This window comes from Lagenorhynchus albirostris, chromosome 18 (assembly GCF_949774975.1).
Source record: "Lagenorhynchus albirostris chromosome 18, mLagAlb1.1, whole genome shotgun sequence".
NCBI classification, from domain to species: Eukaryota; Metazoa; Chordata; class Mammalia; order Artiodactyla; family Delphinidae; genus Lagenorhynchus; species Lagenorhynchus albirostris.
In genome coordinates, this window is record NC_083112.1 from 67,892,829 (window position 1) to 67,918,186 (window position 25,358).

At 44.5% G+C, this 25,358-nt stretch overlaps 1 protein-coding gene across 2 annotated transcripts in view; it reads left to right on the forward strand.

Annotated features, from left to right (window-relative positions):
* The window catches only part of UBAC2 (UBA domain containing 2), a 152,949-nt gene that overhangs the window by 124,742 nt on the left and 2,849 nt on the right, over window positions 1-25,358 (forward strand). For both annotated transcript variants that reach the window (XM_060128659.1, XM_060128660.1), the window contains one exon: window positions 17,853-17,975. In XM_060128659.1, the coding sequence (XP_059984642.1) occupies window positions 17,853-17,975 (123 nt within the window). The remainder of the gene's footprint in view (window positions 1-17,852; window positions 17,976-25,358) is intronic.

The following is a 25,358-nucleotide window of genomic DNA, read 5'->3' on the forward strand; positions in this document are numbered from 1 at the left end:
ACTTTGCCCACCCCCTGCTCTAGAAGATTATGCAGCCAGCAGCTTTCCAAGCAGCTGTTTCCCAGGAAGTCTGTATTCTCTGAGATGTGATCGTCTGTTACTTGTATGACCCCTATTCTCTCTGTTGGCTGGTGGTGATAATGCCATCACATACCACAACATAAACTTGGTGATAAGACTTTCTAAGGTATTTCTGTAAAATGTCCATTTACTCTAGAAGTAGAATTACGGTGAAGCCCACTAAGAACGCATCATGCTTGGTATGAGCCAAGTGGGAATTTTGTCAACAAAGCAGTGAAGTCGTTTGGTGCTCGTTTTTTTCATTACGTCTTCACTTCCTCCGGCTGCCCGTGTTTCCTGATTGATTATCACCCCTGTTAACAGTAATGAGCAGCTTATTTGACCTGCAGGGAGAGAAGATGTTGATGCCTACAGCAGCTCACCATTATTCACACATGCATTTCAGTTATTTTCTCAGTATTTGGTTGAATGGTTAGCTAAGTTTCTAAGCGAGGGTGAGGTGTATTCTCTCACCCTCACTTAGAAACATTTTGCGGCTGTGAAAATTTTCTCTTTATCCACCCCAGCAATCGTTGTTAGGTAACATCTAACATATACATTATTATGAGTCACATCCCCCTTGCAAATCATGTGAGTTCCTTTTATTAATCAAAGATTTTTAATTTAGTAAAATATTTTTAGTGTATTGAAAGTGCTCTCAGGTTCTCATTTTTTTTTAAGTTTTTTAATAACTTTATTGAGATCGAATTCACATACCATATAGTTCACCTCCTTAAAGAGTACAGCTCAGGGAATTCCCTGGTGGTCCAGTGGTTAGGACTCCGCACTGTCACTTCCAGGGCCTAGGTTCGATCCCTGGTCGGGGAACTAAGATCCTGCAAGCTGCATGACATGGCCAAAAAAGAGAGTACAATTCAGTGGATTTTAGTGTACTCACAGAGTTATCCCACCATCACCACACTGAATTTTAGAACACTGGTATTACCTCAAAAGGAGACTCTTCCCATTAGCAGTCACTCCCCAGTCCTACCACCCACCTCGCCCTCAGCAACCACGCATCTATCTTCTGACCCTCTAGATTGGCCTATTCTGGACATTGAATCTAATCATATACTTTTGGGTCCTTTGTGACGGGTGTCTTTCACATGGCCTCATGTTTTTGAGGTTTGTCCATGTAGCAGCATGTCTGATTGTCCTTCCTCCTGGCGGGTGCCACCCCACGGAGCCAGTGTCCATCAGCGCCCCTGCATCTGGTCTCTGAGGAAGCTGCTTACTCACCTCTTAGTTTCCAGGAGCATCCTTTCCACAAGATTTATTTAGTGTTCAGCCAGGCTCTGGGGAGCAGACAAGACAGCACAATCTTTCCTCTCCCTGAGCTGAGAGTAGGAAGAGGCAGTTACAGCAAAATGTCACAAGTCCTCTTCTAGGAGAAGCCCCTTGCCCAGCCATGGAGGGTCAAGAAAGTGTGTCTGGAGTGGAGCCCTGAAAACTGTATACCTAAACCTGTGTGTGTGTGTGTGTGTGTAGCAAAGGAGTCCACCTTGAATCCAAAGGGAGCACGTTCTCAGCCGAGATGAACCCAGGCAGCCTTGAAGACAGCACACGGGCATGTGGCATGCTTCTCAGCACTTTTCCTTTTTAGCTTTGCTCTTTCACGTTTTGGTGCAATTTGATTTAAAAACCATCCTTTTCAAGTTGCTGTGCTGCCTTGTCAACAAAGCAATCTAATCAGTTAGAGTTAGTTCTTTTATGACTTTTTTCTTTTGTGAGTATGAAGTGTATAGTATCAGGTGCGGAGTAAGTTACTAGTGCTTGGTTGATAAAAATCTGCAAATTAAATGAAAATTAGGTGCATAAACTCTATTTTCAAGTGAAATTAAAGCTAAGCTGTTTATCTCAATCTGTACCTCCTTGCAGAAACTACTGTTATGTATTTGGTGCTCTTGTAGTTGGTCATACTGACCTTTTTGACAAAATTCAGAACAGAAAGATAGGATCAATACAAATTTTAATCCCTTTCCAAGGCTGACTCATTAAGTGACCTCGAGAAAATCATTTCTATTTTCCATTCTGCCTTGGTGTTCATGAGAAGGGAGAGTGTGGTACAATCTCATGGTACTTAAGGAAACAAGTAAACGATGATGACATACCTGGTATTTTGGAGAGATAGAAGTTATCAGCAATCCTAATTCTTTTCATAATTTTTTATTTTCTCACTTATTAATCACTTTTTAAAACCATGAATGAATTTAGAGATGTACCTTGAAGCAGACATAATGTCAAACAGGGGAATATTAGAAAAATTGTCCCTATAATCATTTTGTAAATTTTTCCTCCTCAAAAAAAGTCATCCCTGTGGGTTTTAAAACCAGAATACGGGGCTTCCCTGGCGGCGCAGTGGTTGAGAGTCCGCCTGCCGATGCAGGGGACACAGGTTCGTGCCCCGGTCCGGGAAGATCCCACATGCCGCGGAGCGGCTGGGCCTGGGAGCCATGGCCGCTGGGCCTGCGCATCCGGAGCCTGTGCTCCGCAACAGGAGAGGCCACAACAGTGAGGGGCCCGCGTACCGCAAAAACCAGAATACGATTCCAGCGCAGGACAGACCCCTGGACCACCTGTGAGTGTCTCAGCAAGAACCCTTCTGATCATCTCAAGAAGCCTTGAATTTCATGGAACCCACCCCAGCTTCAGACCCTGCAGTCTTTTGCTGTGGGTGACAGATGTGGCTTTGTGAAGAAAGCAGGAGTACAGGAATTTCCGGACTCATGAGTCATGATCTCCTGTCCGAGATTAGAGCACAGATTAGCGATACCAAGATTTTTTTTAAATCATACTTTTTTAAGTGATAGTGGTGTATGCACCCTGGTTGCGCCTGGATTCCCAGGGTGGAGTGAGGGGTGCAGGTGCAGGTTTCATTGATAGTTCAGAACGTGGGCTTTGGTCTGTGAGAGACCACTGTGAGAGTTAGCACTTTATTTCCACAAATCCACATTCCTCATTCGTAAACTGTCCATCGCTGCCGTCTAGTAGGGGTGGTTGCTCAAGGATCCTTGATCATTAGAGATGCTCGTTAGAGCTCCTTGATCAGTGCAGGTAACGCTCATAAACAGTACTGGAGGTTATAAAATGGAGGGTGTCTAGACCAGTGTCTGTCTGGGCATCCCTCCTGCAACAGCTCTGGCAGGAGGCCACTGGGCTTCTGCTGCAACAGTGAAGGTCTCTTTTTGAGAGAGAACTGCTTGACTTTCAAGACATTCTTTAATATACTGATTAGGAAGAAGCAACTAATAATTATTAGTTTAAGGACCATCTAGTCCAGTTTTCTGTTTTACAGATGAGGAAACCTAGACTCAGTGTTACATTCTCTTAGATTGGCAACTTGACCTAGTTCTGTAGAAATTCAGCGGACAGGGAGACCAGTAAGGATTTGGATTGTCAAGAAAGAAGCCAGTTAGAGGCACAAAACAAGAACTGGGCTCTGTACAAACCTGTAGGGTGGCAGATGGTCGTAGGGGACAGGGGAGGGCATTTTAGGTAACAGACACGATTGGAGCAAATGTGGTCTGAATAAGTGAGGGACACAGTCAGTGGAAGGAATATGCAGGGAAGAGGTAAGAAGTAGTTAGGGTGAGGCTGGTTTTGGAGGACGTTCAAAACAGGACAGAATAATCTAGATGTGATGCAGTAAGATTTTCAGTTGAGACAGTGGTGTTGTGAAAGGCCTTGGTGGGGTAACTCATGCACAACTCACCTGCCATGGTGTGCAGGTTGGATGGAGACAATACAGGCACACCTTGGAGACAGTGCAGGTTTGGTTCCAGACCACCGCATTAAAGCAAGTATTGCGATGAAGTGAGTCCCACGAATTTTTTGGTTTCCCAGTGCATTGTAAAAGTTATGTTTGCACTACACTGTAGTCTATTAAGTGTGCAATAGCATTATATCTTTAAAAATGTGTATACTTTAATCAAAAAATACATTATTGCTAAAAAATGCTAACCATCCTCTGAGCCTTCAAGGAGTCATAATCTTTATGCTGGTGGAGGGTCTCGCCTCGATGCTGACGGCCGCCGACTGATCAGGGCAGTGGGTGCTGAAGGTTGAGGTGGCTGTGCAATTTCTTAAAATAAGCCCCCAGTGTTGCTATCACCCCAAACAATTACAGCAGTAACGTCAGAGATCACCGATCGCAGATCACCCTAACAAATGCAATAGAAATAAAGAAGCTTGAAGTATTGTGAGAATTACCAGAATGTGACACAGAGACACAAAGTGAGCAAATGCTGTTAGAAAAATGTCACCAATAGACCTGCTCAGTGCAGCATTGCCAGAAACCTTCCGTTTGTAACAAATGCAGTTATCTGGGAAGCACCGTAAACCAAGGCCTGTATTAGTGGCAGTGAGGTCATCTAAGAGGCTGTTGGCTTAATCTCAGAGGGGGACGACAAAGACTTAAACAGACCCCCTTGAAGGGAAAAATCAGTGGTACTTAACTGGCCGGATTTGATTTATCAGGGAGAGAGTTTAGTCCAAAAGGGTCCCCGGGCTTTCAGGCAGTGCTGTCCACCCTGGCCCAATGTTGGTTGAAGGACGAGTAAGGGAGTGAGAGGTGATCGCTGAAGGGCGAAAATGAGTGACAACTCTGAGGGAGGAGATGTAAAAAGAGAGGGGAAATCCTGAGTAATCCCCAGTCTCATTTTTAATAACAAGTACCAGAACTAATTTTAATTTTGACTTTTATTTGGTAATTGCTGCGTAGAGCTAAGGTTAAGGAGCAGAAGAAATGACCAGAAAATTGGCCGACAAAGAAGGGAGGAAACAAAAGATGTAACGCAGACGTCGGTCATCCCTGTGCCAGGAGGCGCTCTTTCCTTTGTATTTTCAAGGAAGCTGTATCTTACCCTGTGCAGTTCTTACTAACTTGTGTTCAGTGTTCACAAGCACGTAAATGAAATTAAGAGAGTAAAAAGCCTTAAAGCAAGAGAGAGGTGTCATCTTCCTACAGCAGATGTCCCCAACCTGGGGAGCTCACTGCCCCTCCCCACCACTTCCTCCTCACAAGAGACTGAGCGTTCCCATTCTCTCCCCAAATCAAAACCAAACCTCCCCCCAAAAGGTGGAGACACCTTTGATCCTGACTGTCCATGGAGGAGAAGGTCCCCTTCAGAGGAGAGTCAGGCAGCCTTCGGGAAACACGGCAGACATGAGCACTGTCTGGCTCAGCATGTTCCCAACACCACCCTCCTTCCTCGCCCCCCAGAGGCGGGGAGCCCGTTGCCAGGGAGAACCTGAAGCCTGCTGCTCTTTCTCCAGAGTCTCCTTTCCTCTGCCTGTTGTAAAAACCATACCCATGTCTTGGGAGAAGTAGGATCAGCTGTGGTGGGAGGCCCCGGCCCCTCAAGAGACAAGTCATCACTCAACACAGAGGACGCAGGATGCACGTCTGGTGGCGCACACAGCTGGAGTGTTCCTTGCAGGGAGCAGCAGTGGCCGAGCCTTCGAGTTGCGTGTTGGGCTGTGGCACAGATTCCTGATAGTAGACTCTCTGGATGCCTCCTCACCGCCTCCTCGGTTCAGCCCCTAGACCAGCACCTGTGGCCACAGCCCTCCGAACCCAGTGATGGGGCGGACAGACAGTGCCGTGGTCCCCAGAGCCCTGGCGACCAGAGCGAGGAGGAGCCATGGCAGAGAGCTGCAGCATCTTCTGCTTCCTCACCTCGCTGCGCAGAAACTGCTTTGTGTTTTGCTGCAAAGGATAATACAATACAAAGTGTCTGAGCCCCCCAAGCTGGCCGATGAACCAGAAAGAAGAGGTGGAACTGAGAGCTGTGAAACTAGCCTGGGGCTGTGTTCAAGTCACCATCTAGTTTCCCTCTAGCTGATTATTTTCTCCCAACACCTACTGAGACGGCTCACTGCCCGGCAGCCCAGAAGGATACTCTAATGACTGTTTCCGTGGCGTCTGTGCAAACGTGAGGACGTGGCACCTCACACGCCGTGGCCAGCTTCCGTCTCCTGCGTACTTCTACTGTCCGTATTCCTACGGCGTGACCCTTGAATTGCTTTCCACGTATGTGATAGGATTTACTCTCGGCCTTGTGATCGTCCCTCCATCTTTCATCCGTGTGATGAATGTATGGCTAGTTTGCGGGAGTGGTGGTGGTAATGGGGTTTGTTTTGTTTTTCTTTCTTTTCCTTTGTTTTCGGGTTTCGCCATGAAGCTATCAGCTGATGACAGCAGCCCCTGGCAGTGTTTCTCTCCTCTGTGTTGGTAGTGCTTATTGTTAGTTCTAAGTCTAATAAGACACCTCTCACGTAGCCCTTGGCCACACGCTGCATCCTCAGTGCCTCTTGTTTACTTTCTAATTGTGCCTTTGTTTTGTCAACTCAGCTAAGCTCTTCCAGGGCCGTAGGAAATTAGTCATTTCTCTGTGTGTCACAGCGCTCTTTACCTGGCCCCAGTACAGTGCACTGCAAGTAAAAGATAAAGGAATGAAGCCAAGCATACCCATAGTTACACTGTGAGCTGTAGCCGCCAAGGGGCACTCAGGGCAGTCCAGTGCGTTCCAGGTGCCCCCTTCTGCGAGGAGTCCCCATCTGCAGTCTCCCAGCAGTGGTCCTTTGAAACTGCTGGTTCCTGTGTTAGAGGGAGAAGGTGCATCGTGCCCTTAAAGACCATACCAGCCATGTGGTGTGCTCTGCTCTCTGAGCCTCCTTGCGTCATCCCCTTCCACCCTGTCCATCCTGACACTAGGGCCTGTGTTACAACGAGCTGTGAGGTCTTTGCTGAAGAAAATCCCATAGAACTTATCTCAGCAATATGCTTTGCTGTGTATTTGTCCACGATTTAGTCATTCAGCAGCTATTTCTTATGTACTTGAATATGCCAGGTGGCAGGCAAGGCTGGGCCTACAGAGAGAAGATGAATAATCTCAGCCTTCATGGGGCTCATCACCTGCTGTGAGATCCCTACCAGGGAGCATGTCACTGAGGTGTAATCTACCAAGTGCTGTCCTTGCAAAGGTACAGTGAGATGTGAGGGTACATGAGAGGAGCAGCTCACCCCGGACTCAGGGGAGTAGAGAAGCCTTCTGGGCAGGAGTCGAGAATGTGAGTCCGGAATGGTGAGGAAAACCATTGGAACGGTGAACAGGAGGCTGGCGAGCCCTGGTGAGAAACCTGAATTGCATCCTAAAGCCAGTAGGGACTTGAGTAGTATCAAAGAAGAATACCTACGCTTATCTGAAAAGGCTCTTAATATACTCCGATTTTTTTTCTAACTATATATCTATACGTGGCTAGATTTTTTTATATACTTCAGAAGCCAGAGTAGCGTGTAACAGAATTGACTGCAGAAGCAGATACGAGAATCCAACTATATTTCGTTACGTCACACAAAAGAAGTTTACAAAAATAGAAAATAATGACATTCTTCTCATTAATTATTTTTCTGTTTTGGAAAACGTTTTTTTATAAAAGTATGTCACCAAGTAGTGATTTTTGCGATTGCTATTAATGAAGAAAAAAAGTATTTTAAGATTAATGAAAAGACAACGGGGAACCATTGAAGAGTTTTTAAGTAGATTCTTCATGACATTTTTTTTTCTTAAATTCCATATATATGTGTTAGCATACGGTATTTGTCTTTCTCTTTCTGACTTACTTCACTCTGTATGACAGACTCTAGGTCCATCCACCTCTTTACAGATAGCTCAATTTCGTTTCGTTTTATGGCTGAGTAATATTCCATTGTGTATATGTGCCACATCTTCTTTATCCATTCATCCGATGATGGGCACTTAGGTTGTCATGATGAGCTTTGTATCTCAGGATAATCACTCTGAAGCCATGCCCGCCCTTGATGGCCATCTAAAATAGGACAGTGAGAGTCAGGATGGAGAGAAATGGATGGACTCCAAAGGTATTTAGGGGTTGTAATTACCAGAGCCTGGTGAGCTGGCTTGTGCTATGGAAGGACATTGGTGTCATTCCCCAAGACTGGGGACAGAGGAAGAGGTACGGGGTTGACAATGAGTGTTGTTTGGGATGCGCTCCATTTGACATGTCTCTGGAACACCTAAGGGGAAGCATCAGGAGAGTTGGTCGTGTGGCGCTGAGGGGCAGCACCTGGAGGGGGAAAGCGGGTAGGAGTCTCCACCACACGCAGGGAGACTAAAACCCTGGGGACAGACGTGGAGAGAGAAGAGGAATAATCCTAACAGAACCTTAAGGGACACCAGCGTATAAAGAACATGAACCGGAGAAGGCGTCTCTGAGGGACGCTCAGACCAGACGGCTTGAAAGACCAAGAAAGTGTGATTTCACAGAAGCCAGAGAGCGGTGTCGGGAGGGGAACGGTAGGGCCCAGTGCAGCCAGGGGTCATGGCGGGCGGACAGCGGAGGAGGTACCACTGATCAAGCAGAGGGTGTTAGGAGTAACCTGGAAGAAAAAGAAAAAGCAATTTAATGGTTAGGATACCAGACTGGGAGCTTCAAGAAGGCACAGACATTGTCTTAGTTCTCTTTTTAGCTTCATGGCTTCGGGTACTACCAGGTACTTGAGTAGACACACAATAATTCCATTGATTTTTACCTTAACTGATGCACCTGAAACAATCTGGTCTCCTCTGCGTCTCAACTCCATGAGAGCCCGTCCCCAGTGTAAATTGCTCACGTTAAATGTACAAGTATTTCCTTAAGGTCTGTGGCAGAACTTCCCGAACACTGTGTCACGGTCACAGATGGCCTGATGAGGTGTTGATCCCCTCAGCCTTTGGGGCAGCTGGGAAGGGCCTGAAGCTGCCAGGCTGATTGCATGCAGCTTTCTCTGTCCTGTGTGTCACACAAATATATCTTTCTGTGTGTGCCATGATGTGGAAAATACTGGACAGCCATGGTCTATAGCAGGGATAGTAGTTCCTGTATAGGTGCCACCTCGCCTCCTCCGTGCCCAAGGCAGGTATCACTAAGCAGTCATGTCACTGTTTCCTGATGAACCCATACCCTCCCCCAGAATCTTCCCGACATGGTCCGCAGGCAGCCACAGACGGTGCCGTGGAGGCGGCCCCGCCTGCTTTACAGTTCAAAACGTAGCACTCTGATAAAGGGTTCCAGATCACCAAAGATGGAGAATAAAGGATGCATTTTTTTTTCCCAGTGACTGACCTTTTAAAAATAAGATGAGGATGCTTTTGGAAAGAATTTTAATTGTCCTAAACCATCACATTCATTGTGCCTGCTCTGTAATCATTCTTTGCTGGGGATTCAGCTCAGGCTGCACTGAGCTGAGAGCTGTGCCGGCCACCTGGGGAGTTTCATGCAAATCTTACCCCCAATGCAGCTCTCCAGGGTGCTATAGGCTAGCTGGGAAGACAAGAAATACCACTGTAAGATACAATGCAAATATTGGATAGTCATAATAGCTAATGTGTATGTAATAAGGTTTTAGAAGTTTTCAAGCTCTGTTTTAAATGCTTTACATATATTAACTCATTTATTTCTCATATCCTTATGAGGTGAACGTAGTTATTATTCCCATAATACAGATGAGAAAACTGAGGTTCAGAGAAGTTTAAAAAAAAAAGAACTGAAGCCTAAGTTCACATAATAAGTGGCAGAGCTGGGATTTGAACCCAGGTATTTTGGCACTGGAGACTGCTCTCGGTCACTCAGCATCCTCTATTTTTCGTTCCTCTGTTATTTCTCCTTAGCGTTGCTTTGGCCCTTGAAGTAGGAATAAACCCATTCTCAGTCCCCTGTCTTTGAACAGGCTGAAAAAAATGCCTGGTTCTCCTCTCCATTGTTGAAATCATCCTCATCCTCTAAAACTCTGCTAAGCCCCCATCCTCTTTGTAGTTCTACCCCCGAGCTTTGGCCGTGCCCTTTAACTGATGCCTCGTGGCTTCCTTCCTGGTTACAGACCATCTTGCCTGCTTCTGGCTTTTCCCTTTCTGGATGTCATGCCTTCCCCGAGGAGATCAGGAGCTCCATGGGAGCAAGGACCAGAACGTGCACCTTGCTCCTCTCTCCCGTGGGAGCTGCAAGTGCCCCCAGAGGACCCTGGGGGGCTCTTCTGACCAGGCTTCTCGGTATAGACACTGCCTGACCTGATCGTCCCTTCAGAAACCCGCCAAGGCCTTTAGAGGTGGAGTTCTACTCCATGTGACTTCCACTTGATGAACCGTTAACAAACGTTTACTGCTCTCAGTTGGAAAGTTAGTTGTTTATTAATTTTCACAAGAAATTTTACTTCATTTGAAGATCTCCTTACAACTAATAACATAAAATGGCTGTTCAAAATGCAAGCTGTTTCCTTCTTCCTCTTTTGAATATGTGGTTATTGCTTTTGAAGAAGACAAAGTGAAGGAAGCGTTTCCTGTTTGCAGAGACTCAGGCTGAACCTACAGAAAGAGCAGATTAGTGTCAAAACATCCCAGAACCTAGAGCTCCTGTAACTTTCTGCTTTTTAAGCACTTTTTTACTATCACAGCTTGAGGTTTAGTTTTGTTTTGTTTTGCCTACTCTTTCACTCTCCTTTGAAGAATAAAATGTTACAGAATCAGCCAAAGTTTCATTCCTCTTCCCAGCGTTCCATAGCAGTTGTGTCGTGTCTGATGCTTTTGTATGGTATCCACTGCCGGTGCGTGTTTGTATCTTCACCACCTGTGAGTATATATCAAGGCTTCTCAGCCTGGACACTGTGGGCATTTTGGTCCAGGCCATCCTTTGTCGCGGGGTCTGTCCTGTGCCTTATAGGATGTTTAGCAGCATCCCTGGCCTCTACTCGCTGAATACCAACAGCACCACCATCATGTCCCCAACCTCCCACCCCCAACCCAAGACAACCAAAAATGCCTCCAGACATTGCCAAATATCCCCTGGGAAGCAGAATCACCACTAATTGCTGTATGTATATGTAAACTGTGTATATGTAAACTATCCGTAAAATAGTTTAAATAGTATACTATTCTAAATATATTTTAATTTATGTAAATGGTATTGTATATCCATATTCTTATACAACTTTCTTTGTTCATTGTATTTTTGAGATTTATCCATTAGATCTAGTTCATTTATTCTAGCTGCACATATATAATTGAACCACTTGATAATTTATTTCCCTCTTTAGGGACAGTTGAATTTTTTACATTTGCTTACTTAATATTATAATCAGTGCTTCACAGAATATCCTCATAAATGCCCCATTAGGCACTCATAGCTCCCTGGAGATGAAATTCCTAGATCAGAACATCCTCAGTTTTACTAGATCTTGACACATTGTCCTCTAAAATGTTTGTGCCCATTTAAACTCTCATCAACAATATATGGAGTTCCTATTTCCTTCACATCATCCGTATCCTTGGTATTGTTAGACGTTTTATTTTTGCCAGTCTTACAGGTATGAAATGACTTATTGCTGTTTTAATTTGCATTTCCTAATGCTAGTGGGGTTGAACATCTTTTCTTATGTTTATTGACTCAGGGTTTCCTCTTCTGTAAATTGTTTATTCATATACATTTATTCATATACGTCCGCTTTTCTCTTGTATTATTTATTTTTTCTCATTGATTCTTTACATATTCTGGATACTGTTTTGTCAGTTATATGTTACAAACATTTTCTCTTAATCTGTACTTTGCCTTCTAGCTTTATTTTTTTTAATCATACAAAAGTTCTTGTTTGTAGTAATTGTTAGCAATCCTTTTTTATGATTGATCCTTTATATTTTTGTTTTAGAAATCCTTTCCTATCCCAGCAACATAAAGAATGCCTCTTATTTCTTCTAAAATTTTTAACAGTTTAGCTTTCCAGATTTAAATCTTTAATCTATGGGGTTTATTTTATTTTATTTTTATATTTAGTCATCTTGGCTGGTTTAATCACATTGATGTTGTTGTTTATTTTTTGGCTGCACGACCCGGCGTGTGGGATCTTAGTTCCCCGACCAGGGATCGAACCCACACCCCCTGCATTGGAAGAACGGAGTCGTAGCCACTGGACCGCTGGGGAAGTCCCTGTGGGGTTTATTATAAAATAAATTTGTTTTTGTATACGATATGAAGTAAAGGTCAAATTTTATCTGTTTTTTTAAATTAATTTATTTGTTTGGCCATGCCGCACAGCATGTGGGATCCTAGTTCCCCAGGGATCCTAGTTCCCCAATCAGGGATCGAGCCCATGCCCCCTGCATTGGAAGTACAGAGTCCCAACCACTGGACCACCAGGGAGGTCCTCTCTTTTTCCATCTCTATAACCATTTGTCCTAGTACTGTTCATTAAGTGGTGTGTCTTTTTCCTGCTGACTTACAATGTTTCCTCCATCATATACCAAGTGCCCATGTTTACTTTTGATTTGTTGACTGTCTCTCCTGTTTCTTTGACCTGTTTACCTATCATGTGCTAATACCGTCCTACTTTCATTCTTATAGTCTAACAGTAAGTCCTAATAACTAGTAGAAAAAAAAACCCTCCCTTATACTTCTTGAAAATATTCAGGTCTAGTCTTGACCCTTGAGGTTGTCTCGTTCAACCAAAGCGCACACACACACACGCACGCGCGCGTGTGTGTGAATTTTGAATATATACCCATTAGGAATAGGTTTAGCTCCATATGACAGAAAACAAAATCACAGAAACCTAAACAAGGCAGAAGTTTGTCTCGTGTAAAAGAAGTCAGAGGTTGATAGCCCCGAGCTGGTGGGGCCCCTGCATGAAGTTGCACCCCAAGGCTCCTTTTCTCTGGCTCTTGCCCTGTCCTCAGCCCGCCTGGGCTCCAGGAAGGAGGAGGAAACAATGAGGAAGGGTGCATCCCTCCCTTTAAGATCTCTTCTGGAACGGGGTGGGGGAAGGATGGATTGGGAGTTTGAGATTAGCGGATGCAAACTAATTTTATAAAATGGATAAACAACAAGGTCCTACTGTAGAGCACAGGGAACTATATTCAATATCCTGTAATAAACCATAATGGAAAAGAATATGAAAAAGAATATATGTGTAACTGAATCACTTTACTATACAGCAGAAATTAACACAACATTGTAGATAATTTTTTTTTAATTTAACTCATTTAAAAGAAATAAAAAGAGATCTCTTCTGGAGGTCCCAGGTGCCCTTTTTGCTTGCATACCAATAGCAGAACTGAGTCCTCGTGGGGGAAGCTGAGAAATGTACTAACTGTGCGTCACTCCCCCCCAAAAAAGTCCTATTTTTAAAGGCAAGGGAATGTGGATATTGAAAGTCAACCAGCAGTCTCTGCTACAGCCTGGAATTGGCAGAGTGTGAAAAGATGACAGTATTGAGTCTTCCAGGCAGGAATGTGCTGTCTTTCCACTTATTTAGGTCTTCTGATATCCTTCAATCAAGTTTACCATTTTTCATAGAGATCTTGCAAATTTTTTGTTAGATTTAATTCCTAAGTACCTAATGGTTTTTATTTCTCTTTGTAAATAGGAATTTTTTGCACTTATATTTTCTCAGTGATCACAGGCAAGGAATGTTACTTTTTTTTTTATTTTGTACTCATTGGTTCTCATTTTCTAGGTAGACAATCATCATGTGTGATGACAGTTTCTCCCTTTCCATCCTTCTGCATTTTCTTTCACAAGTGGTTGGTTTCATCCTCATTATGCCGTGACTCATGTTGAATGCAAGTGGTGATAATAGGCATTCTTGTCTCTTCATCAAGTTTTATTAAATTATTTTTATATCTGTTGAATGTGAGCATTTGGTTTTCCTCCTTTAATCTGTTAATGTGTGAATTACATTACTATATTTTCTAAGATTCCTGAGATAAATCCTAATATAGTACATCATAATGGATAAGATGATGATCTTTTTTGAACATTGTTGGATTGAGTTTGCTAATCTTTTATTTAGGATTATTGCATCTGTCCATAAATGAAAAGTAGATTGTTTTATAATTCTTCTTTCTCATAATAGCCTTCTCTGACTTTTGGAAACAGCGTTATATGGCCTCAAAAAATTAGGTGGGGAGCTCTTCTTCTTTTCTGTTCTCTAGAACAACTTGTGTAAGATGGCAGGCCCTCAGAATTTTCATAGACTTCACCTGTAGATTTTTGGTAGGTAGATTTTTAAGTATTATTTCAATTACATTAATGGCTAAACGTCTAATCAGGTTTTCTATTTCTTTTTGTAACTTTCTATTGAAGTATAACATACAGAAAAGTTAGCATTATATAAAAGTAATCATACAAATGTACTTTTTGGTGTTTATTTTATTTAACATTTTATTTGAGAGATTTAGTCATATTGTTGCATATAATTGTAGTTTGTTCATTTGAACTGCTATATAATACTACATCATGTGAATATACTATAATGTATCCATTCTACTTAATGGGCATTTGGGTAGTTTCCAGTCTTTGAGGTTTACAAGCAACACTGCTGAGAACGTTCTGGTCCCTGCCCTTGGTGAGCATGTGTTTGCATTTATGTTGCCCAGGAATGGAATTTGCTGAGGCATCCACGTATGTGCAGCTTTAGTCGACGTTCCTGAACAATTTTTAAAACTGATTACCAGGGCTTCCCTGGTGGCACAGTGGTTGGGAGTCCACCTGCCGATGCAGGGGACAGGGGTTCATGCCCCGGTCCGGGAGGATCCCACATGCCACGGAGCGGTTGGGTCCGTGAGCCATGGCCGCTGAGCCTGTGCGTCTGGAGCCTGTGCTCCGCAACGGGAGAGGACACAACGGTGAGAGGCCCGCGTACAGAAAAAAAAAAAAAAAAAAACTGATTACCAATTTCTGTTCCTTCTTGAGTTTTGGCAAGTTATATTTTTCTAGAAAATTGTCTATTTCATCAAAGTTGTTAGCACAAATAAAGTATTCTTATTTAATATCTGTCATTATGTTCCTTGTGTTATTCCTAATATAATTTGTGCTTCTTTCTCTGTCATTTCACTAAGCATCAGGTTTATTCATTTTATTTGACTTTTTCAACAGTCAGCATTGGGTTTTCATTGATTCCTTCTGTTGTGTCTCTGTTTCCCACTTTATTAACATTTGCTCTGTACTTCATTCTTACCAATTTCTTTAGACCATTGTTACCTTCTCTAACTTCTTAAATTGTATTTAACTGTTTAATTTTCAGTCTTCATTTTCTTTAAGTGCAATATTTTAAAATTACATCAACTACTTAATTATATCCCACAAGCTTTGATTGGTAGTAGTCTCAATTTTATTCACTTTTAGATGTCTTCTAACTTCCATTATGATTTTTCATTTTTGATCTCAAATATGTGCATTTTTGTTTGTTTTATATTAATTATAATTTTGATATTTACTTTTAGTTGCATTGTAGTCAGAGAATATAGTCTGTATAATATTTATGTTTTGGTATTTGCAGATATTTTATATAGGACTTAGTGCACTGTCACTTTTTTAATAAATAATTTACTTATAACAGAAAAGAATGTATATTCTCTAAAAATTGAGTGCAGGCTATATATGTCCATCTAGACAAACTTGTTATTTATGTTCTATATTGTTATTGTCTGTCTGCTTGATCTATCAGTATATGCTAAAAATTAAATATATGTCTAGATGTTTCCACTTCACTTGTAATTTTGTTAAATTTTACTTTCTGTATTTTGATGCTGTAATGTTATATATAAATAATATCAATGTATTTTAGTGGTTTTATCCCTAATAATGCCTCTTTTGCCCTTGAGGTCTGTTTATTTGACATGAATATAGCAACATCAGTTTGCTTTAATATTTCTTTTTCCATCTCTTTACATCAACTTGTCTATGTCTTTATATTTTCAGTTTGTCTATTGTTGGGTTGGGGGGAATGGGAGAGATTTCAAAACTGACAGTCTCAGCCTTTCAGCTTGTGAGTTTGTCAATGTATATTTAGTGTGATCATTAATATATTTGAATTTATTTCTACCAGTATCTCTCCAGAACAGTTTTGCATAATATCTCTATTTTTAGTTTCCCTATTTTTTAAAAAAACTATCTTTTTTTTATAGTGTCCTATTCTTTTTTTTTAACTCCTTCTGTATCTCAGTCATCTTAAAACTTCTAATTTTATAGTTTTTCTCAGAATGTTGTAAATTTGCGTCCTTGGGGGTCTAATCCTCCTATTTATTGTACACACTGACTCCTGCTCATGATGGGTGTTTTCCTCATGGGTTTTGTAGTTTGGGGTCCGAGTCTTCCCCCACTGGAGCTGTATCTGTGAATCCCATCTAATTCATCCAATTCCAGGATGAGAGAGTGTCTCTCCAGAATAACTTTAGATTTGCCTCTGCTTGGCTCCTTGGGTGTATCCATCTCCAATCCCAGAACGAATTTTATGTACTTTTCGATGGGTTCTTAGAGCAGATATGTGGTGTAACTTGAACCCCAAATTTCCCTGCAGTTCTCACCTCTCAGGCAGACCGAGACTTCTGCTCCCTCCCTCAGGAAAATCTGCTCTTTGGTTGGTTTTTTTCTCATCCTCTCTCACTGGGGGTGCTGCCATTTGAGGTTGTGCCTTTAAGGAGGTAATGAGCTTAAAGTCACTGCCTCTTTCAGACCCAAGGCCTCCTCTCCTGAACCCAAATAGGTGATAAAACCCAAGTAGCGGGCTTCCCTGGTGGCGCAGTGGTTGAGAGTCCGCCTGCCGATGCAGGGGACACGGGGTTCGTGCCCCGGTCCGGGAGGATCCCACATGCCGCGGAGCGGCTGGGCCCGTGAGCCATGGCCGCTGAGCCTGCGTGTCCAGAGCCTGTGCTCCGCAGCGGGAGAGGCCACAACAGTGAGAGGCCCGCATACCGCAAAAAAAAAAAAAAAAAAACCCAAGTAGCTCTGGACTAGCAGGATGTGCTCCCCCTCGCACCATATCCTCTCTTCTTTACTGCCCTGGTTTTCCAGAGCTTGTTTCTGGCACCTTGGGGCCTCCATCTTCCCTTTATGTTCAGCTATGCATATGAAATATTTTAAAATTTTATCTAGCATGTTTAGGTATTATAATTTTCCTGTATTATAATAGGAAAAATTTGAGGTTTTCTTAGTCTCTAAATCTTCCAGAACTAGAAGACGTCCAGAAACAGATTTAAGTTGATAAATTTAAAAGGCGGCATACAGGTAAGAAAGTGAAGTTTTTAAAAGCATCGTGCAGTGCTTTTAAAAAGCAGTGCATGCGGTGGAGGAGGCTGCCTGTCTAGCCACATAGTGGCTTTTTTTCATTGATGACATAGAAAAGGCAAGAAATGACATCGCCACCAATGTGAAGTTATCCATAAAGCCACGCAGAGGACAGGTGTGAACCTCTTGGCCCTGTGTGTAAGGTTTACCTTCACATTCCCGAGCCTGTCCCCCAACCTGGGTTTTATCTCCACCTGCAGTCTCTCTCTGTGGATCTTGCTCAGAATTTACTCAAATTTTAAAAAAGAACAAGAACAGGGAGAAGAGGAGCTGGAGGAGAAAGGGGGAGCACCATCTTAAAGAGCTGCTGAAGAAAGCTCCAGGTTTCTGGTTGCCAGCCCTGAATTAGCCTCCACTCGCGTCTTCCCGAGTCCAGCGGAGTTGGGACAGTGTCGGTGGGGACACCACGGGGCTGAGGTTAGGAGTGACTGCATGTGTCTTCCACTGCCTTCTGGAGTCAAATTGCACAAATCCCTGGCAGTACCTGCTACCTTTGCTCTCTGTGCACCTACTGCAGGCTGCCGGTTTTAGCCTGTTGATTCAGCTTGCACACAGCAGGTCCATCGGACATTTTATTTCCAGTCTGCAGCTGTGACTGCATTGCAGGAGAAAGCTCTTTAGTGCGTTACCATGTTTCTGCTCCTCCCCTGTCTGATCGCTGTGCATTGATCTCTTTTTAGGGAGGAATGATCAACTGGAACCGTCTTTTCCCTCCTCTACGTCAGCGACGAAACGTAAACTATCAGGATGGTCGGCAGTCTGAGCAACAAGCGTCCCCTCCTCTAGAGGTTTCGGAGGAGCAGGTAATCAGTAACACCTGGTACTTACCCTAAACCCATGCTTCACACGCCAAGCAGTTTTGGTGAACGAGACTTGAAAGAAATCAAGCATATAAGTACAAAGATTTTGGTATCAGGTAAACCAGTGATAGATACTTGGGCCCTTTATTGGCTACTGTGGTTCTTATGAGTTTGAGGAAGGCATAATTTGAAAAAAAATGCATTGTGATCGCTTATTTTTAAATCTGTGATATTTCATGTTTACTGAAGTTGGTTCACTACGCAGGCTGGGAGAGAAGGAGGCAGAAGGACAGGGAGCTTCTCTGTTTGTATGGTTTTCACTTAGGAACCAAGTTAATGTTTTACATACTGAAAAAGCAACTCAGCAATGGGGACAATCATAAAGCTAAAAAGAAACTGAAATAAATGTTCCAGCTGTATCTTAAGTGAATAATATAATCAAAAGGGAGAGGGAAAATTAATTTCGGTAACTTTTGAACATAATATGCCCTCTTAGAAAAAAGAAAACTGCAAACCTCAAACTCTTCATGGGTTTATCTTTCATGGTGGTATGAGTACAGCAATTCTGAAATTATATTGTATGTATTGTAGATTAGAGGAAACGAGGAAATAGGATGATCTAAAGGGACAGGATGTATGCAGCTTAATCTCAGGTGGCTCAGGAAAAATAAATGGGAGAGAGTGTGTGTGTGTGTGTGTGTGTGTGTGTGTGTGTGTGTGTGTGTGTAGACAGAAAGCAACTGTGGCAAAGTAATAATTGGTGAATGTGGATGAAGAGTAATTGGGTTCTTTGTGCTCTTCTTGAAATTTTTCTAGAAGTTTGTAATTATTTCACACTGGAAAGGTTCTGAAAACCTAAGCTAGTAGGTTGAGAGCACCTCAGTAACAACCCTTTTAAATTTCATACTGCAAATGTTGCTTTCTTCTCATAAAAGCAAATCAAGGTCAGTGTTTCATAGCGAGTCACCCCACGCACTTTCCCCATCCCCTGTTCCCAGAGCCAACAAAAGCCAGTCCGACCCAAGGCACTCGGTCTCTGTGGCAAAGCTGTATGTATCCTGACTTTTTCTGGAACTCAGGAGGGGCTTCTGGGCAGGGCCCCCACTGGCACCTCTGGGTTAGGCCACCACAAGTGAGAGAAACCAATGGAATATGCCTGACGAGCTGACCCAACCCCTCACCCTTAGCTTCTCAGCTCAGACTCATCCTTTGAGCAGCTCGTTAGGGTTGAGAGATGGATTAAGGAGCCTATAGTTCTCTTCCACCTCCATTAGTGAATTTCCAAAAAACTGTTAGCCCCACAATTAGAAAATAAAGCTGAGTAACTCAGCATTTGTAAGGCATTTATAATAACAGATTAAAAAATAAACTAATACTCTCAAATTCATGTGAAAAGAAAGTTCTGTTATATTACTGTTTCCTTGATAGAACCCAGGTCACATCCCTCACAACAGAGCAGCCGTTGATGATAGAAAGTATTTAAAGGTGAAATAGTTCTTAGTTTTGACACTTGTGGGAAAAAAACTGTCAAAAAATGATAACAAGGTGAATGTGTGTAACTGAAGTCTTTAGGGTTGTTTTTTTTTTTAATGAATCATTCTCCTTGATCCTCCCAGAATGACGAGAGCGAGGTTAACACGATGTCGGTATCAGTTCTAAATATCATTTACTTCTTGGCTCTGTTATGAAAAGATGTAAATACGTGAGAGGTTGTTTTTAACATGCTTCCTTATTCATTGACTTTTCTAGATCTTGTCTTTTCTATTTCTTGATTATCCCGAAATGGCCTTACAGACTGCCCCGCATTAAGACACGGAGGTCCCCCTCAACATTATCTCTGTAGACCCTCAGTAGTTTTTGTGGTAGGTGCTCAAGAGACTGTAAAAGAGAAGAAGGATGTTGTTCTTAGCTCAAGACATTTACAGTAACGTTTACAAGTGTATAGTTACATATAGTCTCTTGGTCAGTTGGAGGCTAGACACTGTCTAAAATATTATTTGGGGCTTCCCTGGTGGCACAGTGGTTGGGAATCCGCCTGCCAATGCAGGGGACACGGGTTCGGGCCCTGGTCCGGGAGGATCCCACGTACCATAGAGCAGCTGGGCCCATCTGCCACAACTGCTGAGGCTGCGCTCTGGAGCCCATACTCCACGGTGGGAGGGGCCCCCCCAGGGAGAGGCCCCGTGCACCACGACAAGGGGTGACCCCCGCTCATGGCAACTGGAGAAAGCCCACGCGCGGCGACGAGGACCCAATGCGGGCAAAAATACTTAAATAAATAAATTTATTTTTTTAAAAAATTATTTGTTAGTAACATTAAGATAGTTTGAATTAACAAAACCTTTTTATGCTTAATTTTTCAATTAGATGTGCTGTACTTTATTTAAACATCAGTCATGTGATTTAAATGCATTTAAGAAACTTAGTAATTTTCTAAACCAAGGAAAAGAGAAATGATTATTTGAGTTTTTTCTGATGTGAGCAAATACTTCAGGAATTTTAGTGAGAGTTATTAAAGATAGGAAATGTAGTCCATCTATTTTGAAAACAAAGAATATTATAAGAAAGAATGTGCATCCCCCATTAAGTCTAGTAAGAATCTAACATACGGCCATAGAAATGTTTGCCACCTTTTCTACTATTGCTATTAAGTTTCTGGATTTTTTTTCTTCACGATCCACTCCTACTATTTTTCAACAATCACCTTTGCCAGTTCATCACCCCTTGCAGATGCCACCCCAAACCCTACTAGTATCTTAAAAATAAGTGTATGCATTACTGCGTTTCTGTCTCTTTTTATCTTTTTCTTCTTAACCAAGGATTTTCATATTACACCCATACGCAAAATTAACAAATAATGAAATTTTGTCATATTGGCCTCATTTTTTTTTGTTTTAAATCAAAAGGGAAAAAAGCTTCCCAAGTTTGTCTCTCTTAAGCCCTCCCCAAGCTTAGAAGGTGTCCCTTCGGTTTATGCTTAATGGGACGCACAGGTGAAATCGGACCAGGAAGTTAAACAGGACTAACTGAGCCAATGCTGGCACTTAACGAAGGGAGGACAGACATGGACTTCACAGATGTTGACTTCCTCGCTTCCAGCCACGTCTTTCCTTCCTTGTAGTCAGCCAGCAGTTATCAGCTGTCCGCTCTGCCCAGTCTAACTACTGGGCTAGGTTCTTGAACTACGGAGATAGGTAAGGCAAGCAATTCCTGCCTGCACGTGATGCAGAGCCCAGTGTGGAGCCTGGCTCAGGGGCAGCTCTTGCCAACTGTAAGCAAATCTTCCGATGCTGCTGAAGGATTGCCAGTGTGGGAGGGCGGGGGGCAGTGCTCTTTGTAAAGATGTGGCCTGGTGAAAAGCACATCAGATCTGGGGAAGCACAGGTGGGTGAGGCTGGAGCGGAGAGTGACTGCCGGGGCAGGGGCTTCACGTGGGGAAGAAGTAGGGAGGCTTCCCAGTGGTCCTCAGCGGGGCATGGACCTCTGCTTCCGTGCTGTAGGCATTAAGGAACAATACAGGATTTTAAACAGGGAATCCCAGTGTTGGATTTCCCTGGAGGATGGACTCAATGTAAAAGAAGGGGCATGTTATGCTCATAACCACGTATGCAATGTCTTCCGTCCCTGCCCAGGGAACATGTTACAGTGCAGGTGCTTATGAGACTCTTGCCCACTCGAGATATGGTACCACTTTGTACGTTTATAATACGTGAGACCCGTCGTGTGGATTCCATTCATGTCCTCTGAAATATCCGTCGGCCCAAGAGAGATGGCACACAGACCCTCGCAGTCATAGCGGATAAGTAGTGAAATGTATTCAGTATGAGAGAATCTGAATCTCGGTGAGTCTCTCTCCTCATCTCTGGAGTCCTCACCACTGCCTCTGAGAAACCTGTCTAAACTCCAAAATGCTCACCTTATGAAAACTTAGTGCTTCTGCTCTGAGTATCTGGACCACAGTGAGTTGGGTGTTGGTACAGAGACGCCCATGTCATCTGGTTCCCTGGCGGACGGTGAGCTCCATGAAGGCCAGTAGCATCTCTTCCGCGTTTCCCTCCTGACACAGAGCCTGACACACAGCAGGTGCCCCAGTGGCGGTTAGAGCAGGGCTGAACGTGAAGGTGTGGTTGGAGGGCTTCTTTTTCAAAAGAACAATTTTTTTCACTTAAAAATGTGTTAGAGGGTGGTCCTTCATCAGACCTTTCCACCTCTAATCTCTAGTGCTAGTGTTAGAACATGTTCTCCATTAGAATGAAATATTGAGTGGCAGTCAAATAAACCAACTTTCGGGGGTGCCTAATTCTGCTGAGTCCTGAAAGATGCAAGCAAACGAGCCCCCCCAGCCTGTAGCCAGGGCCTTCTCAGGACTAAACCCTGAAGCAAGCAGGAGAGTACAAAGATGAGGGGCCGCTGAGCCACCTGCAGCCAGGTGGGAGCGTAAGATAAGCAGGTCCAGTCCACTCAGCCAACCGTGGGATCACAGGGGTTCAGCAGTTCCAAGGAGGAGAGAGGGGGTCAGCTGATAGGGAATGAGGGTGGCACTGACCCACAGGGCTCTGGCATTGAGCTTGCCCTGACTGGTGACAAATGACAGCTATAATGAGGGCAGGGAAGGGCAAGCCTACCTCCCAGGGCCTCTCTGGGGTCACTCCTCCCGGCAGGGTGCGCACATGGCCTGGGAAGCGGCCAGCCACCATGGGCAGCCCACAGGGGCCTGGTCGGGACTACCTTTCAGGTGGGCGTTGTTCTCTGCAAGAGTCAGAATTGGGGAAGTAAGAACCCCAAAAACGATTTGTTTCTGACACCCTTAGCTAAAGGGAAGTTAAAGAAAACCACAGTCTTCTTTGAACAAAACAAGCAAAGGAGTGTTTCAAACTGAGAGGAATTGCTATAAATCTCATTGGAATGAATGTCCTACTTCACTTGTGTCGAAGAGTAGCAGAGTGTTAAAGTGGGCTTTTATTCATTTTCTTGAGTAAGAATTACCTTGAGGTAGTAGGGGCACAAGTTCCAACCACGGAGGACCACGGCGGTGATTCTCGGTGTCCACCACGGGGGCTGCAGCTGTCTGCTGCGGCCCTTACCGTCCTGGCCGTGCGCTGCTGAGCCCCCGAGGAAGGGCAGCAGTGGGAGGGAGGCACAGCCCCCTGCCTGGCTGCGGCCGCCCCAGCCAGCGCTGTCCTCTGCAGAATGACGGGGCAGCAAGGACACACCGTCGGAACCCCTCTCTCTGTCCTTCTTCTGGTTTTCTGACTGTTATCCTCATACCCACGCCCGAGCGTGCCATTTCATTTTCTGTAGATGTTTACAGTTTTGGACACTAAAGGAAACTTACAGATGCCCTTTCTTCCTGTGCTTGTTCAGTTTTTAAATAGCGTTAACACTGTTTCTACTTTGTGAGCTTTCTCATCTGGTCAAAGTACCGGGTCCCCAGCAGTGAAAATCCTCTGATCACACTCGTCTTCTCACCCCTGAAGAAATGCAAAAGGTTCCAAAGCCAGCTTTAGGCAAAGGGCTGCGATGGCCACTCAGCCACTGCCTGCACAGGACAGCAAACATCCTTTTCAGCGGAGACCTGAGAAAAACCCAGCTCAGCTGCCAAAGCCAGTGACGGCACGTGTGGTTGTGTTTCTGAAGAGAGAATGAACCCGGAGGAAGCCTTGTGTGCAGAGAACGCGTTTCTCCTCACACCAGACATCAGCTCCTCGGGTGTGGCCCGGCCAGAGCTTTTCCCTCGGGGCCGCAGTGCCACGGCTGCTCTGCTCTGTGTGTGCAGCAACCTGTGCTCAGAATCTCCTGGATTTCGGACCAGACTCAGGAGTCGGTGGAGAGAGAACTCCAGTACAGTTGGAAGCTGTGGCCAGCAGCCCCGCCCGGTACCAGCGCCGGGGCGAGGCTCACACAGCATCAGCTCCAGGCTATGAATCGTGAATTGCCATACAGGTGGATTTGCTCCTCTCGGCTGGGTGCAAAGGAGCAGCCAGGCGTTAGCTATGCTTGAAGTACTAGAGGTGACAGAGGTGACAGCGAGTGTAGCATTTGCCACACTGTTCACCGTCACTGAGAGCGGCCACATCGTTGGCCCGTGGCATCATGTCCGTGGGTGACAGAGACAAGGCAGGCAGAGCTGCCCACCCCCTCACTGGCCACGTTCACTCCACTAAAGATAATGGTCCTTAACCGGAAGTGACTGGAATAAACATCGTAAAAGGTCATTTCCGTCCAGGAGTGTATGCAATAGCCTGGCCACAGTACCCAGACCAGTGAGGTGGTCTCTCCCTGTTGACGCACATCCAGCGGGTCCCCGAGTGCCACTCAGTGTGAAATGACCCCAAGGAAAGGCAAGAGTGTGGATTCTGATCATTGAACGGCAAAACTCATGCGTCACGTGTGGCAGAAGCCTGAAATAGATGATCGAGGAGACACTTGTGAGAGGTAAAGAGCCTTGTGGTCTGAAGGCACCAAACTGATCCTGTTGACACAGGATGCCACCAAGACATGTGCACTTCTTGCCGCGTTGGGAGAGAGGGTAGTGACATTGCGACAGATAATAATACGAAGTTTGAAACTGGTTAAAATTCAAGAAACCTGTTGATGAGCCGTTGGATGGAAAGGGGAGGGCTGGTGAGTGCTGGGCCCTGCCCTTGCCCTCGAATGCTTGGCATTTTAACTTGAGTGACGTGAGTTGTCGAGCTTAGCAAGTGTGCTAATCAGATGTGGGGATGATAGAGTTTGAGGGAGCTAGCACAGGAAACAACAGAATTTAAGCTGACAGTAGTTTTGGTTGGCTAGAAAACGATCAGAGGAAGTTCGACAGAGATGCTCCCAGTCCCTGGAAGAACAGATACAAACGTACTCGGAGGCCCAGCTTGAGCGCATTTCACTCAGGGTTTATAGCAGGCCTGCTAACTCACCACCCCAGGATGCTGTAGCTACACACTCGGGACATGTGTACACGCACACACGTGCACGCACACCCACTGTGCCAAGGGCTGGGGTGGCACCGTCTAGCCGCCCTCTGCCCTGGGCAGACCACGCCAGCAGTACCATATTCTGTAACAGCACAAATGGACGAGCGCTGGAAGGGGAGGGGCAGGCTGGAAAGTGCTGGATTCTGAAACACAGGGATGAACGAAGGCAGCCAGGGCCCTTACAGTATGGTGGTAAGGAGAAACTGTCGGCCCTAAGTCACAGCTGGGAGGAGCACAGGACAGCGGTCAGTAGGACCACGAGACCCCTACTCTGGGTTTCTCCTCGGCTGGGAAACGTGGGAAAGGGCCACAGGCCGCGAGATCAGTGGATAAAGACGAGTTAACCAGGCCAAGGGCAAAGGGGAGAGCCTCCCAGCAGAGGACACACCGGCAGCAAAGGTGGGAGACACGGAGC